The sequence below is a fragment of the Schistocerca nitens genome, chromosome 3, assembly GCF_023898315.1.
Source record: "Schistocerca nitens isolate TAMUIC-IGC-003100 chromosome 3, iqSchNite1.1, whole genome shotgun sequence".
NCBI lineage: Eukaryota > Metazoa > Arthropoda > Insecta > Orthoptera > Acrididae > Schistocerca > Schistocerca nitens.
The window spans coordinates 684,729,283-684,747,806 of record NC_064616.1 but is presented as its reverse complement, the minus strand read 5'-3'; the positions used below and the strand labels follow the sequence as shown (position 1 = coordinate 684,747,806).

Genomic DNA, 18,524 nt, shown 5'->3' with positions numbered 1-18,524 from the left:
GGCATCACACGATACATATGAAGTATGTGAGAGCTAATTATTCCATATAGATTACACATTACACACAATTGCTAACAAATAACTAATGGAGGTGCATCATTATTACAAGGTGTTCAAATAACAAATATAATCAAACATAAACTCTTCAGACTGAGGACGGATCCACCAAGTGAATAATCTCAATAACTTTGGGGTCAACAAATCTGTCAATAATCCATGGAGCAGTAATCCCAAAACCCAGTCCAACTGATATCCAGTAAACAACCTAGTCACAGATCAACTTCATCTTCAGAACAGTTCTGTTTATAAGGGTTACAGTTGATTTACGTGCGTTTGATGCAAATGAATAACTTGGAATATTGTGGCACCACAAATATCTTTGTTTCAGATTGTATTGTATTAAACCGGGGACGTAGAAATGACAGAGAGGCTTCATCCCATGATAGCCCTCAGTGGTTCACAACCCCACAACAGGCCACAGCGGTACCCCCCCCCCCCCTTCACCACCGCCCCACACCGAACCCAGTGTTATTGTGCGGTTCAGCCCCCAGAGGACTCCCTCCAGGAACGCCTGATACCAGATGAGTGTAACCCCAAATGTTTGCGTGGTAGAGTAATTATGGTGCATGCATACATGGAAATATTGTTTGTGCAGCAATCGCCCACATAGTGTAGCTGAGGCGGAATAAGGAGAACCAGCCCACATTTGTTGAGGTAGATGGAAAGCTGCCTTAAAACCATCCACAGGCTGGCCTACACACTGGACCTCGACACTAATCTGCTGGGCAGTTCCATGCCAGTGACCAGCATGCCTTCTTGCTCAGGAAACAGTGCGTTATACCAACCGGCCAACCGGGCCGGCTTGTTTCATATGGTTTATCACCTATAGAATTTCACATATTTTCAATGGTTAAAAAATGGGTGGTTGAATTTAAATGTGGTCATAGTTCCCCTGAAAGTGTTCCATGTGAAATAAAATCTAAAAGTGCAACCGTAAATGAAAACATCAGGACAGTCCAAATATTACACAGTCACCAATTGAAGGTGCTTGAAACAGCTGATACAGGAATATTAGAGGAAAGAATATTATATGTTATACTTGAAGAATTCATTGTGAGAATGATTTGTGTAAGAGGGTTGCTGCATTGGTGAATGCTTACTAAAGTGAATTTGAGACTCCCTTTCTCACTACTCGTAATGTGTAGAGCATTTTAAAATAATTTGACTGATTTTATGTACCAACCTGTAACTATAGATGGGACTTGAGTCCACCACCTAATCCCAGAAATGAAAGCATAGAAGGAAAATCAATGCCATGCACCAAAAGATGAAAAGTTTATTTTGTCTGCCAGAAAGGTTATGTCCAGTTTCTCTAGGTTACAAAACATTTTCTTATAAATGATTACCTTGCAAAGGATACAACACTAACTGTTGAACACTATATAATTTCTTGGATCAACTAGATGAAAAAATATGTGATAAGAGACATGCATTGCAAATGAAAAGAATGACTATCTCTCTTTTAGGTAATTCACCTGTCATCAGAGGTTTGGTAGCAGTGTAAAAATAGGCAAATTTGAAGATGGAATCCCTGTCATATTCACAGGATTTGGCACCCTTAGTTTTTCATCTTATGACATATCAAAAAGAAACTGTGTCTGGAAAGTGTCTGGAGTCTGGTGAAGGGGCTATAATAGATGCAGATGGTTATTCTTCAGACTTGCCTGAATAGAAATTCAGTAATGGAACCTACTCATTGGGAAAATACTGAATAAACCGCATTGTCCCAAAACTGGCTATGTTGAAAAATTAGTTCATTTTTAAAATAAAACCCACAGTCTTATTCTGCCAGGTAGAGAACTTTTTACCTCATCATCATAGCTCCTGATGTGAACTTAAGATTGTCATAAGAACAAAATATAGTTCTTAATAGAGATTACAGTGAGGCAGGACAATCAATGTATTAAAAAACCCTAGAGCAATGCCTTTGTGGGAGTGATGTTATGTGACATTATACACAAGACATTCATGGTAAACATTAAACCCACCAGGGTAGCCGAGGGTGCTAACGCGCTGCTTTCTGGACTCGGGTAGGCGCGCTGGCCCCGGATCGAATCCGCCCAGCAGATTAACGATGAAGGGCTGGTGTGCCGGCCAGCCTGGATGTGGTTTTTAGGTGGTTTTCCACATCCCCTAGGTGAATACTGGGCTGGTCCCCACGTTCCGCCTCAGTTCCACGACTCACAGACATTTGCAACACATTAACACTATTCCATGGCTTACACAGACAGCTGGGGTACACTAATTCCTTCCCGGGGGTTATGGGGTGGCAGCAGGAAGGGCATCCGGCCACCCCTTAACCTTAACATGTCACATCCGATTAATCATGGCCGACCCTGCATAACTGCGGGACAAGGCTCAGACAAAGAAAGAAAGATTCATGGTACACATTAAGAATGTGATGATATCACATGCCCATTGACAATCTTCCTATCCAGACAAAACTGATACTTAGGTCAAGTTTGTCACTGATTGTGCGTGACAAATTAAAATGTATCACAGACAGGGAGTCTAATCAAGATTCTTGTTGTTCATGATCAATACACAGCAAATTACAACATCTGAACATCTCTTGAGGACCAAATCAAAGCTTCATTTTGTCCCAAGATCCTCCCCCTTTCTCCTTGCAAACTCTGTAGTGGCTCTCCAATGGTACTCTGAGATCAGAACCTCTCAGAGAAAGAAAATAGCAGGAGTTTTGTTTATTCACTGTCTCAGATTTTACTGAGAAATAAGTCTTCTGTGTAGAATGTACACAGCACAAAGCCTACATAGAATATCTATCTAACTAATGTAGGGAACAGCAACCATTAGAAATTAAAACTGTTGAGTGGCTACAAGTCACTTATAACTTTGTCTTTATTTTTAAGTATTTCACTTGACCAACACAAGCATCTTCAGAAATGATGTAGCTGAGGGCCACATGTTACAAATATCAGGCTGTATATGTGCCACTGTCATACATACACACATGCATCTATGATAGCAACACTGTATGCATCCCAATGATTTTAAAATGTGGCCCTTGGCTACGTAACGTCTGAAGACGTCTGTGTTGGTCAAGTGAAACATGTAAAAATAAAGAAAAAGTTACATGCAGCTTGTGTCTGCTCTACAATTTTAATAAAGTATGTCTCTTTGGTTTTGATAAAGATGAATGAGAAATACTAACTTAATTTGGAAGAATTACTAAATGTGATGTGGAAACAGTTACATTGTGTTTAAAAATCCAATACCCGCAGATGAAACATTTTTATCTCAGAAATTACTTATTAAAATGGATTATGGATCAATATCAATAGTAAGAATATTGAAATACTACCAATTAACTACTGAAACATTTGTAGAAGTGTCCCAGAACTCACTTCTGTTCAAGAAAGCAGTTATTTCATATAATACTAGCAATTAAATATACTTGAAACATGTTAAGAACTTCATTGAATTTAGAACTGCCATTAGTCTCATTGTAAATTCCATCTCATTAAACATTTTTAAGCTTTCTCCAAAATCTACAAGTGTTTGTCACACTATTGTTTCCTTTGAGTATTGGTGGATTGTACCTGTAGTTCATTATGTAATATGATCAACTTTGCTTTGTAGAATGACAGTCCACATTACATGAGATAACAGTACTATTCAGAGATTGTTGCAAAAAAGGAAGTATAGGGAAACCAACAGAGAAAGCTGGGAGGAAACTTATACATGCATCAAAAGGTATGCTTGTGGAACCTATACAAATTACAAAGTCTGATCTTGGTGAGAGATCCAGCAGACCTTAAGAAGTTTTGGTCCAATGTAAAGTCAATGAAAAGATGTATAAATTCCATACTATTAGATCTATTCACCGTTGATGTAGACAACAAACAGAAAGCACAAATATAATACTCCACATTTAAATATGCATTCATGTATTAGGAACCTACTACCATATCAATGTTAAACTTACACACACAGAGAGATATACTGTATAATATTGAAACAAGTACTCCTGTTACTGAAATAAAATAGAAATTGATCAAGGAAAACAAAGTGTGAGACCCAAATACAACATCCGTTACATTTTACATTTAAATTCCTGTGGAATGAGCTCCTTCCGTGGCTCATATTTACCAAGAATCTCTTTCTCAGTGAACAGTGGACATGCAGAATTACACAAAAACACCTTTCATACTAAAGTATGCAAGTAATCAGCACAGATTGAAGACCTGCACAGCAATTTGTATGATTATCTCCAAATGCTGAACACACACACTCTTTTTGTTTTCATTGGTATACATATTAAGCAAACTGGTCTAGCAGTTAAAACACTGGAGCTATGTTTTGAGGCAGTGTGGCCTAAATTCAAGCCTAATCTTGTTCCTTGTCTTTTGTTTGTGTAATGCATCCTCCAGTACAGTTACTAACAAGATAGCTGCACACAAGCTTACTAACACTCATTATCCCAATAAATTACTGGTTATTATCAGTACTGATGTTTGGTATATAGTGGTATCACATTTAAAGTATGATTTCACATAATATAGGTTTCAGGTATTTTGAACTAATTTTAATTGAAAGTAATTAGTTCAGTAGCTCTTACCCATTGAAAATAATAGTCTCATCCTGAGATTTTGTATCTGTTACCATCATGTAACTGACTAGAAGACCATATACTGGAGCAGTGGCTTTATCGAGATATATTTCCATTTGCAACGGTGTCCCTGGATTCACATTCAACTCTCCAGTTACAAGTTGCCCTCCTTGACGAACACCAACTCCTAATGTTGGTGCTTCAACTTTCTGCTCAAAAGTATAGCTCACTTCTAAGGCACTGTAATAAAAAATAAAGCAGCTCTTAGAATGTCATACTTAGTCAAACCCCTTTGCACTATTGGAAAGTTATTGATTTATCACAAAAATATTTAGCACATATTGGAACAAGACAAAGCTCAATCGTTGTATGGTTGCTATTTTCTCCAGGATAACCATTAGAAAAAGAGTAAATAATTTTTATTGTAGGTGGGAAAGTTTTTTTTTTTATCATATATAACATGCTACCAACTACATGGGTCTTTTTCTGTATTCCTCATTATGACACAAGACTTCTAGGTATTGCAGTTAATGATCCCATAACAATTAACCCATAGTTGACCTAAGTAAAAAAAAAAGTCTTAAGTGAGAATTTTCAGTAACAGAAAATTAAATTACTTTTCTCACAGAGGATGACAATGGAAGGTCACCCCATTTGACAAAGAGGCCCTCACATTTAATGCAGCTGTCAACTTGAGTTCAATCTAACTTCAGACTGAAGTTTTCAATAAAATAATTGAGGTACTGGTCATATTTCACATTTGAGTTTGAATATGAGTAAAATAATATTTGAATGCATTTTCTTTGCATCTAATGTGGCATCTACTTACTTTATGTCCTGGGAACAATAATGGCTGAACATAGTTGGAAATGAGAGCAGATTTCTGGTATTGTTGCATTTTTCTTAGGAGAACTCCATTTAGCAGCTGTGTTAATCATTGAATCCTAATTTTTGTTACACCATGCAATGATGTAAATGGTATTTTGCACATATTAATTTGTTGTCATTAATCAGACTATTATACTTGAAGGTGGCCATGAGAAATTTTGGAGTCACTACAGGGCTTATGCTCCTTCACATCATGCTCTCCATAGTGTTGTTGCAAGAAAATATTTTGCTCATCACTAGTTTTGAACAAAGTAATAACGCTGACCAAGCCCAACTTTTGGTCAGCATAACTTGAAAATACACTGCATGTGGCTACTACAGATGGGACATGTTGCTCTTACTGGAAAGATGCCATTTCTCCTATTTTCATTTTCTTGGTCTTGTATCATGGATGATCTGATAAAATCTCTCTCTCTCTCTCTCTCTCTCTCTCTCACACACACACACACACACACACACACACACACACTCACACACACACACATTTTTTTGAAAGGTAGTGATAATGTGAATACCACATTACAACTGGTTCATATGTTGATACATAACATGTCTGCACAATATCATACGATGTCATTGTGGTGCTATACACTGTCTGAAGCAGAATCCAAATGAATCACTGACTTATGTTGTTTCTGTAATAACTGCAGTTTTCTGTGGCATACTCCTTCAGGAGAAGGCACTGGAGTAGTGTGATTTCAACACACTATATGCTGACCACAGAAGTCCATTGCCCTCATAAAATGCTTGTAAAAATCCGAAGTTGTGTATTTTATTCTGTCATTGTGATCATAGATTCATTTACCAATTCAGCATGATGGCTACTGTGTCTGTATGAGACAGGTAACAGAGCTATAATTTTTCTATTTTTTACACATTTAATTTTATCTGTATAGTGTTTGCTTCTTATTGATTCAGTTTTTCCTAGCATATGTGCTCATATTCTATCTCTGTATTTCCCTTGATGATATTGAGTATTGGTCTAGTATATGCTGTCATTATTGCTTTGAAGATAGTTTTGTTTTTTCAAACTGCCTATAGCTACCAACAGTGCATTACTGAAGAGGGAAAGCTTCTCAAATAGTTTCTTTACTGCAATTAAGCAATTTACTTTGTGGTTTATGTTTCTTCCTTATTCTTGTACTGAATATTTTGCACATATATATATATATATATATATATATATATATATATATATATATATATATATATTTGTCTTTGATTGCTGTAGAGAATTGAAAACTAAAAATAAAAAGGAAGAAGAACCTGAAAAGCACTGCATAAAAATGTTTAACTAATCACAGATAAATCCTTGGCTAGTGTCACATTAAACATCTGCAGAAAATAATCAACCATGATTAAATTAGACATATTATTAAGAATATAACATTACATCTAATATTTTCAAATTTAAAGATATTATAACTGTTAATGTAGCTTGCATGATTCAAGGTCGTTATGACAATCATGAAATTATTACTGTGGTTACTCACTCTGCTTCTTGAAAGCCCACAGGCAGCACACTTCTCCTAGTCAAGGTGTGGTTCACTTGCAAATTCACAATACACTTTGCCAAAATCACTTCTTTAGCCTCTTCAGATGTCATTTCAACTATAATTCGATGGTAATATATTTTTTGTCCCTTTATAAAACAAAAGTATGTGACTGTGAAGACACTTCAGAATATTTAGATTTTGTTAGAACTGTTGAATATACTTATGTTTTTAATGTTATATTTTGCTTTTCACAAAATTTACTTCATAAGAGATAACAAGATACACAACTGTATATACAGAATAATTATGTGAACACATGTGTTAAATGCTTATATACTTAAAATGTAAACATATTTTCTTATAATTACTTCATGGTCTATGCAAGAAAAAAGAGAAAGGATAAGAGACAACAGATCCTTGAACAGACTGAAACTGTTTAGAATTGACATCACCTCGCAGCATGCAAAAATAAATTAATTTACTACCCCAGCTTTGCATTGAGCTCATAGATTTTCAGAGATTTTGCTAAAGCTACTCACTTTGTGATGAGAAGGGTGAATTTAACATATGTTATCCTGTTGAGATGCAACATTGTAAATCACAGTATCATACTTTTCAGGTGCATTGAAATGAATGACAAGACTGGAAACATGGCTAGGATTGGATGTTGAATGGTGTGGTTCAGTGTTTGACTTTTATGGGAGAAGCAACATCAATTGGTATATTGACCATAAATAATATTGGTAGGCATCAACTGGTATAACCATATTAGTGTTAAGGGATAGAAGCTCAGACATCAAACCAAGTGCCTGTGTATGTTCCTAAAATTCAGTGCCCAAATGCCTTCATAAAGATGGTTTTATGCATAAAGGCAAATAGCGTTGTAAACATTTACAAAGTACCTAAGGAACAGGATAATTCAAGGTGGACTATTGAATGTGGACTAGAAACATAAGTAGGAAAAGTTGGTTCTCTTCAGGGCTGTATTCCCATATTTTCTGTACTATGTTTGTTAATGTTCTGTACTATGTTTGTTAATGTCACCTAACATAATGTTAACTATTCTGTAAATCACATCTGGTCAGTCATTGCTTTTAGATAAACAGTACACAAGGAAAGGGACAATCTGTGAAGTCCCTTGACTTCAGTCCTATTACCTATTCATGGGAATGTATTCAGAAAACCATCCTGTAAGTGTTTCAGAACTTTCTCCAAAGACAGTTGTTGTACATATATATCAGACTGGCCTACTGCCTTCTTAGGTTAAGTGGTGGAGTTGTAAGCCTCAAGTTGCTTTTTGACGTGCTCATGCATCATATTAAAGTTTTTTACTAGCCTTTGATTTAGTTTTTGTACTGATATATTTTTATGCCGTTTGGTTCTAAGAGCATTATGTTTCCTTAATATATTAATTTTATATCACTGTTTTTGTCTTTCCGGTTTGCATATGTGTGTTGCTTATTTACTTACAGACAAAATGTTACAATTTGTTTTCAGATTGGTGGGCTCTGAGCATCATTTTCACATCAATTTGTAAGGGGCAGTATACATGTATAACACATATAAAATTTTATTATGAGAATTGTAATATTGTTACACTCCATCCTGGATTTTCTATTGTTTGACATATAAAATTTTACTTCATTAAAATGTAATAATGGGACATGAAAGAGATGAATGTGAATATTTACAAACTTAAACTCAGGCTTATTTCCACATACTATATGGAAACATATAAGTTATGTATACTTTCCTGAACATGCCTCAGATTTATTCTGTATGGTTTATCTTAATATGTTAATGCTAGCCATATAGAAGGTGGTGATGCATAAACAAAGTTATGAAATACCAACTTACAGTAATTTCATTTGTCACTCGAGTCACTCCACACTGGTAAACATCACTTAATGACAAATTGAAAGTCAATTTATTGCCTTCAGTTTCTGGATGGCATGCTGGATCTGAAAAATGGAAAGAAAATACATAATATATATTTATAAAAATGCTAACTATAACTCAATAACTGTCTTCTTACATAAGTTAAAAAAATTGTTATGACACAAAACAACAGTAATGGAAATGAATTGTAGTTTCCTTCTCTACATGTATGTTCATTGGGTATTTCTAGAGGATAAACAGATTTCAAATGGAAAAGTGGAGTATAAATGTTATGTTTATTTGAATGACATCTGTTAATATGGAATGAATGGTGTCAATAAGAATGAAATTAATGAAATGAAATGAAACAGTGAAATCCATTCAGAAGAGCTGAAACATCACTGGAATGAATATGCCATAAATGTCGTTAACAATATAAGCTTGTGCACAAACATTACATTGGAAGTTGAGCGTTTCAAAACAGATTAGACTGATACCATTGCATGTCATTGCATTTCAATAATTTTATCAACATTGAATTTAATCAAATTTATATATATCTTTATCATAGGGTAACCAAGGATCCTGCATCAACTTCTTTCCTCTGGTAGTACTAGCACTGAATGCACAAAACCTGGTTATTTATTTGTAAAAATTGTATGAAAACATGTGTTTAAATCTAACCTATAATTATTTCCTCTGGACAGCTTCTTCTGTTCCATAGACACCTTGTAAATATTTTGACAAAAATGAAGTCTATGAGTCATTTAATTAACTGTGTATTTGGTTGGCTGAGAAAAGTTAAGCAGATGGCCTAATCAGTCATGACAGCTGTTGTGATATTCAAATAATGCAAGTTTCAGTCATGATCTGCAACAAAATTTCATTTTTCATGACTTATTCATTGCACTGAAGGTACAGCAATTCTGAATGAATGTGTCTTACATTGTCTCATATGCTGGTATTTCATAGATTTCATTTCCACTGATCCCTTTCATTTAATTTCAGGGACTATAAATCACTCCCTATGATAAGTTGAGCTGCAGTCCTCCATAAAATCCATTTTCCCATTTGCACTATTCACACATACCCTGATACAGAAGCTCTATTTGTAGTGATTGGAACAAATAAGAAGAAACATCTGTGACTTTGAAAACTTGAATAGGGTTTAGAGGCTTGTGCAGATTTCTTAAATGATTAAAATTGGTTGCTTTCTGTTACCTAATTTCATTGCTGATTACACTGATGGAAGCACCGCATTCCAAAGGTACAGAAATCCTGTCATTCAGTCTCTACTTTACCTTTTATATTTGCTCTACAGTCATGTTTAGGTCAACAATGTTATGTAATCATTCTATAACAGCAACATTCCCTAAGTGAATATTCCAATTATTTGAGATTAGTGCAAATGGCGAGTAGATAATCAATGGCTGAGTTCATTGCCAACTTTCCACATGTGGTTTTATACTACACTAAAGTTATCCAGTCCACTCACTTTGCTAAAAATGGTTTATTTGGATGGAGTGTAAGCAGTGGAGCTCAGAATTTGTCTCAGATGTTGAGAAGACAACCTGAAGGCACAGGTCAAGCACAATAACTGAAGGCTGAGCAGAAAAGCAAGGGAAGAGGATATGGAGTTTTCCCATTTGCTTGTGAGGATAGTTACATGTTGTGCACACGTATAGAGGAGAGGTCAGTAAGAAAATTGTGGAAGTCGGTACATAGGTATATGACTACAATTGAAGAAAGTAAAAGAGAGAAAGCAAAGCTCGAACATATAAAAGGGTGAGAGTGTAAGGTGAGGGTGTAAGTGGGAGCAAGACATGGTATGGGAACAGGGACAGCGCTAAGAGCAGAACAAGAACTAGCGGAGATTGGGACTAGAAAGGTTGTGGTACTGAATACTGTGTTTCTCAGACAGTTTTTCACCAGTAAAATGTGGAAGAAGAGCAAGAAGGTGGAGGATAGAGGTTGCAGAGGTTGAAAGAAATTTCACTTCCCATTTATATGCCTTCCTATTGCTCAACACTTCCTATATATAATGATTGCCTGTCTTTACTAGTTTCTTTCTCTGTTTAGGTAGAACTATTTTTAATGTTCTGCTCAGGACTGAGTTGGGATCATTTTTTCGTAGAAGCAACATATCATTTCGTGCCGCCTTTCTCCTCCCCTGGTTGTATACTTTTACTCATGTGAGTTTTTGCTGCTAATTATGAAATATTCTCTATAAAAATTTTGGTCTTGTGGAACTCTGGTGTCCCTCTCTGTTTGACAGCTCAAGAGGACAACTGTGTCGCTTCGGCCTTAAACTAGCACTGGGTCTATTGTCTCTTGATCATACACAAATATGTTTTGTAATGGTATGCATGATAACCAGAAGGTAAGAGAACAAACATGTCAAATACACTTCTTTTAGACAGAATCACTGAATGTATTAACATTGGCCATCTTCACAGACACCTGCAAGTCTGCAAGTAGGGGAACTTTCAGCCCCTACCCCTTGTTCTGAAATCTGGAGTACAGACTTTTCATTCAGTACAGAATAATTCTTGTACTTTATAGAGGTCAGTGGACAACCATCAATTCTCTGGATTGTAAGAAGTTTTTTGTGCCACTTATAAAATTGGCATGACACATCTCGAAACTGAGCAACTCATTTGTATTAAAAATGACAATTTTACAGTCTTGCCTCACTCCCCTGAATAAACTGCTGTGTGTGTCCATAGATGTCTTTAGAATGTATGACTGAACTAGAATGATTGTAGAGATATCCTGTGACAATGTCTAACACAAACAGAAGTGTATAATATGTCAATCGTTTTTGTCCACAGACAGGACATTATTTTTGTCTAAAGCATCTGGAAGCCATAGCCTCTATTAACATCAAGAAAATACTTCTATGTTAGATTCTCTACTATGCCACTCACATGAATATGGATCACCTGCAAGACGTTCACTGATATTACATTAGTTCTTAAGATTGCATCTAATTTGTTTCGGTTAACTGTCCTTATTCAAGTTTATTCAATATAAGTACTTGTGTAGAAGACAAGTCTGGTGGATGAGGCACGTAATTCTGTTGATGTTACCACAAAAGTAGTATTCCAGAAAAAAACACTCTGAGTCTCTTAGATGATGTCTTGTTGCAGATATATCATCTGCAACAAGCACATGCAGAATGTTCTTCCAAGGATAAATGGTAATGTCTTGAAGTGTTTTCTATTATCTTAATGGCATACCAATAAAACTATGGGGCAAAATATGAATTGCCTTTGTGGTAACAGTGGTAACACATGCGGATATCTTGATTTGCTGATCAACTGAGCTAGTGATGGAATGATGGAACTGGATATATACATCTGAGAAGAGTGAGGTTTAGCTAAGTAGTACAATAATTACGTGTTGTTTAGATGAGCTAGCAATTTAGTTATTTAATGAACTTTCTCATGCTCATATTTTCCCAAACAGACCTAAATATGCTGTTGTTAAGCCATGTCACAAAATAGGAGAGGAAACAATAATAAAGAATTACCAACCATCTCGTTACTGCCACTATAAAAAAAAAAAAAAATTGAGGTGACCACCTGTAATAGAATTTATAAATCCACGGTAAAGATAAACATTTAGCACAGCAAACATTCATGACTTCTAAACAGACTGTCATCTGAAAGGCTGTACTCACCTTGACAGATGACATAATAATTAAATTGAATTATAAATTATTACGATTGGGACTGTTTTGTGACTTTACTTACATGAACATGACACACTCATGCAAAAGATAAAATTATAGAATATATTACACAAAGCCATTACAAAACAAGGCCAGTTCGTGTCATTTATCTTTAACAGTGTGTCAGAAAGCAATGTGTATCACTTAATAACAACAAGTACACATAATTTGAAGGAATCTGACTACTTTAAGTCTGCTGTTGTTCCTGCTACATAAACAATCTTCCACTTGTATTGTCATAAGATGATCAAATAATGGTTATCACTCAGAATTTGAAGCAATCACACAGAGTACCACATTGTTATATTTTCAGTCCTCTGTTGTTTGTTTGTGATCTGCAGGGTGATTCAGCTAATACATTCACCTAAAATATTTCCAAACTCATTTAAGATGACATAATTCTGTTTTTATTGAAGCCACATAGCTACATTAATTACAGAAATATTGATATGAACTTGGTTTTTCCAAATGGAACTATAGTAATTTCTTCTTCTCAAACTCTTCTTCTCAAAGTGACCCAATAATTACAAAAATCTGAACTTGAAGTTTATCTATTCTGAGCATCAAATCACTTGCTGTCTCACGTATAAATTCTCAATTTCACACCCAAATGAGGAAATTCTTTACTTCAGATAAGGAAGAAACGAGCAATGTACTGCCAAAATAGTGGTATAAAAGGGGCACAAAGAAAATTTAGCTTTATGTTCCGCCTATGTAATTCAGATGTATAAAGTATTGGTTAGCTTGAAAAAAAAAAATTGGTTCAAATGGCTCTGAGCACTATGGGACTTAACATCTGAGGTCATCTGTCCCCTAGAACTTAGAACTACTTAAACCTAACTAACCTAAGGACATCACACACATCCATGCCCGAGGCAGGATTCGAACTTGCGACCGTAGCGGTCGCGCGGTTCCAAACTGAATCGCCTAGAACCGCACGGCCACAGAAAAGAAAAGGAACAGTTTTTCGCCGCAGGTAAAAGGCAACATGCAGCGAGCGGGGTGAGTGAAATAGATGTTCTGGTAACTCGTGCCCATAATTCACACGTTAGGTCCATAGAAATTGAGAGTGTTTCTGTGATATTTCACTCTAGTGTTGTTCACATTTTGTGCATAAACAGCTTCCATACGTATCATGAGTCACTTCACTCATGGATTGCCAGGCTCTCTACTCGCTTGTGGCTGGGTAAGAGCTCATCCCGTTCTTTCCTGATGTTGAATAGCACGCGAGACGTCACCATTGGCCTGCACATTCGCCTGATTTGACACTACTGGCCATTTTTGTTTCGGGTAAGATCAAAGATAAAATCTCTGCACAAACTTCGACTACCTTGTGCTTGATTGTTAACGAAGGTCCGAACATATGGTTTAGGTTCCCACATACGTGAGTGAATTGGTCTTTACGTAATAGAACTCAGTATGTGGCCTTGACTACGAGTGTTCATCAGAGACAGGGATATCGTCAGGTTTGCCCTGGGGAAATGTGATAGTACTTCTCTTATTCCCTACATGCATAAATAATTTGACAGACACGCTGAATAGCAAGCTGTGGCTGTTTGCGGATGACGCTGTGGTATACATGTGGATGTTGTCGTTGAGTGACTGCAGGAATATACAAGACGACTTAGAGAAAGTTTCTAATTGGTGGGGTGAATGGCAGCTAGCACTAAATGTAGAAAAATGTTAAGTTAATGAGGACGAGTAGGAAAAAAGTCCTGTAATGTTCGAATACAACGTTAGTAGGGTATAACTTGACACAGCAACTTCGATTAACTAACTCACGTAACGTTTCAAAGAGATATGAAATGGAATGATCACGTCAGTTAAGTAATGGGGAAGGCGAATGCTTGTCTTCGTTTTATTGGGAGAAATTTAGGAAAGTGTGGCTCATCCACAGAGGGGACGGCCTATAGAACGCTAGTGCGACCCATTCTTGAATACTGTTCGAGTGTTTGGGATCTCCACCAGGTTGGGTTAAAGGAAAACATCGAAACAATTCAGAAGCAGTCTGCTAGATTTGTTACTGGTAGGTTCGATCAACACACAAGTATTACAGAGATGCTTCGTGAACACAAATGACAATCCCTGGGGGCAAGACGATGATCTCTCCACAAGGCACTATTGCACGCAAATTTAGAGAACCGACATTTGGAGCCGACTGCAGAACGATTCTACTGCCGCCAACGTGCATATCGTGTAAGAACCATGAAGATAAGATGCGAGAAATTAGGGTTCGCACGGAAGCTTTTAGACAGTATTTTTTCCTCATTGTACTTGCTGGTTGAACAACAGAGGAAACGAGTAGCAGTGGTACAAGGTCGCCTCCGCCATCCACCGAACGATGGTTCGCAGAGTATGTATGTAGACGCAGCTATAGATCTACAACACTGGACCTACAACACTGTAGTGCGTGCAACGATAACAAAGGGATCTCTTCAGTTTTTCTAGACGGACTATTATGACCACTGTCTTTTGTGATCCCAATATCCTTTTCTGTTGCTGTGTATGGAAATTAAACACTTTTTTTTTCCATGGGTCTGGCTGAAATAAGAGCAGTACTGTTACTGTGGTTGACTGTTGAATCAACCTTAGATACCACATCCTTTGCCTTTCAGTTCGTGTGTCGTTCCAACCAGTTGTAGCGAAGTTTGATCAGTAACAGCTTTAAATCCAGTTTTCTCAAAGAATCCGAATTCGTAATCAGATTTCAAGTGTTTCAAGGCGGACCACCTCATCATCTGGATACAAAAGTTACGGTATATAGTATACACGTTAATACGGACTTCCGCATAAGACTGCAATTTGTTTGCTGTTCTAAACAGATAAACCTAAGTTATAAACATTTAAATCTCTCCGAAACTACTTATCTGATTTTGGAGAGTGAAACGGGCATGTATTTATCTCGTTAAAGTCTAAGATACTTACGACAGAAATTATTATACCGTAGTTCAATTTGGAACAGCGAGGTATATAGCCTATAACTATCTCCGTTATTGATATTGTCGCTGAAAAAGGTAAGAAACTGACTTTTAGTGTGGTGCAGTTGATACGGTATTGGACTCATATGCAAAGGATAGCCGGCCGTTGTGACCGAGCGGTTCTAGGCGCTTCAGTCTGGAACCGCGCGACCGCTACGGTCGCAGGTTCGACTCCTGCCTCGGGCATGGATATATGTGATGTCCTTAGTTTAGTTAGGTTTAAGTAGTTCAAAGTTCTAGGGGACTGATGACCTCAGATGGTAAGTCCCCTAGTGCTCAGAGCCATTTGAACCATTTGCAAAGGACCATGTGTGTGAGACCCACGTTGTGTGTAAATTTTAATTTCTGTATCTATTTCTTGTACCTTCTAGATGTGTCAAGAAGTAATGTTCTGGAAGGTTCTGTGGATGTATATATATCGTATAATCTTCCGGCTGGAAGCAGTTCGCTCCGTGCTCTTGCGTATGTGTGTGAATTCAGTTCTCAATAAATCATTCACTCAAAAATAGTGTTCGTTATTCAACTAGCTACATCTAAGGACACTGGATTCTCGCTAGCTACGTGACGTTATTCTGGTGGAGGCGCGGGTATTTGACCTCGTGATCGCGCGCATCTTTGACGACACAGTGAGAATCTCGGCGACTGAAGAAGACGAGATGTCGCCGGCCATTTGCCAATATACAGGGTGTTACAAAAAGGTACGGCCAAACTTTCAGGAAACATTCCTCACACACAAAGAAAGAAAATATGTTATGTGGACATGTGTCCGGAAACGCTTACTTTCCATGTTCGTGCTCATTTTATTACTTCTCTTCAAATCACATTAATCATGGAATGGAAACACACAGCAACAGAACGTACCAGCGTGACTTCAAACACTTTGTTACATGAAATGTTGAAAACGTCCTCCGTTACCGAGGATACACGCATCCACCGTCCGTCGCATGGAATCCCTGATGCGCTGATGCAGCCCTGGAGAATGGCGTATTGTATCACAGCCGTCCACAATACGAGCACGAAGAGTCTCTACATTTGGTACCGGGGTTGCGTAGACAAGAGCTTTCAAATGCCCCCATAAATGAAAGTCAAGAGGGTTGAGGTCAGGAGAGCGTGGAGGCCATGGAATTGGTCCGCCTCTACCAATCCATCGGTCACCGAATCTGTTGTTGAGAAGCGTACGAACACTTCGACTGAAATGTGCAGGAGCTCCATCGTGCATGAACCACATGTTGTGTCGTACTTGTAAAGGCACATGTTCTAGCAGCACAGGTAGAGTATCCCGTATGAAATCATGATAACGTGCTCCATTGAATCGAGGAAGTACAGTACATACTGACGAAACTAAAATGAGCACTAACATGGAAATTAAGCGTTTCATAACATCTGTTCTTTATTTGTGTGTGAGGAACGTTTCCTGAAAGTTTGGCCGTACCTTTTTGTAACACCCTGTATAAGACATCCAGCTGTGTTCTCTGGACATGATGGCCAAGACTTAACCAAGTGGTTAAAGGGATACTAACGTATTGCCACCTTCAACAAGTGGGACGTAACGGTATGCTTGAATAATGTATTTTTCTGCTTGGAGGGGACCACCAAACAGTGGTATGAGAACAACGAGAAAAAGTTGCCAGTCTGGGAAGTATTCCAGACGGAATTACAGAAGTATTTTGGAGATACCCAGAGACAGAAGCGCCATGCAGAAGAAAACTTAAAATGCAGACCACGGCATTCAGGAGAAACTACAAAGTCATAAATTCAAGACGTCTTGGAGCTCTGCACAATTGTCAACTCTCGGATGAAGGAGGAAGAGAAAGAGAGAAAGTAGCGCATCTCATGAGGGGGGTTGCTGAGGATATGTACCAGGCCCTTCTACTGAAGGAAGTGTGCACAGCAGACGATTTCATAAAATCGTGCCAGTAGATTGAGACAATGCATCAAAAACGAATTGGCTGCAAGGAGTTTGAACAATTTCCAAATGTCGTATTTATGGCTGTGGTGGAGGAAGATACAGATTTGACAAAATCATTCGTCAAGTAAGTGAGGAAGTTCAAAAGGCGCTGGGAGTACCCTTTGAACCAAAAACCGAGACGCTGCAAGAGATCACAAGCGAGGATGTGCAACAGACGCTAGCTCCAATCCCTTATCGTCCAACTCCATCGAAAACGGTGAAACAGTCGAGGCCAGGACGAATGTACGCTTCTTCAATACAGCATTAGGATCCTGTTTAGGTCCTAAGGAAGACTGACGTCTAGAGAACCCGGGACAATGTGCCAATACGTTTCCATTGCTGTCGACCGTGGCATGTGGTGCGCTACTGCCGAGAAAGATGGCAGGTATTAGATGACCGTGCCAAGACAACGCAAGCAGAACTAAACTGATACCAGCGACAGGACGATGAAGAAGGACGAGATAATGTATTTATAGGATGTCATTGATCACCATTGTCGCAAGCATGCTGCTGAAGAGCACACTCTTCCACACGCCGATCAAGATCTCCATCGCTGTTTAGAAGCTCTAGCCGATCACATAGTCGCTGCAGCCTGGAAAACAAAAGGGTAAATCCTCTGCCATAGATCATTACAAAAATGATGGGAAACTACGTTGATATCCCCATGGATGGCCGACCACTCTGAGCTCTGGAGCATCATATTGAGTCATTTTGGAAAACTATTTCCACCAGTTGCAGAAAACCATATTCGGTGACAGCAAAACTGTCCGCTGAAGGTGGCTAATGGGAAGTATGTACAACTTACAGGAAGACGCATTATTCATGTGTGTATAAATGGCCATACGCAGAGCTTTGAGTTCATCGACTAACAACAATGCAGTCACGAAGTCATTCTCGAATGGGACTTTATGAAAGCTTCTCAATCAGTAATAGATCGTGATTGCTCGAAGATTATGTTAGACGAGATAAGAGA

At 37.8% G+C, this 18,524-nt stretch overlaps 1 protein-coding gene across 1 annotated transcript in view; it reads right to left on the bottom strand.

Annotated features, from left to right (window-relative positions):
• LOC126248644 (uncharacterized) overlaps positions 1-18,524 on the bottom strand; it is a 144,339-nt gene that overhangs the window by 42,010 nt on the left and 83,805 nt on the right. Inside the window, exons 3-5 of the mRNA XM_049949826.1 lie at positions 8,872-8,975; positions 7,012-7,160; positions 4,640-4,870 (exon numbers count right to left, since the gene is read on the bottom strand). Of these exons, the coding sequence (XP_049805783.1) occupies positions 4,640-4,870; positions 7,012-7,160; positions 8,872-8,975 (484 nt within the window). The remainder of the gene's footprint in view (positions 1-4,639; positions 4,871-7,011; positions 7,161-8,871; positions 8,976-18,524) is intronic.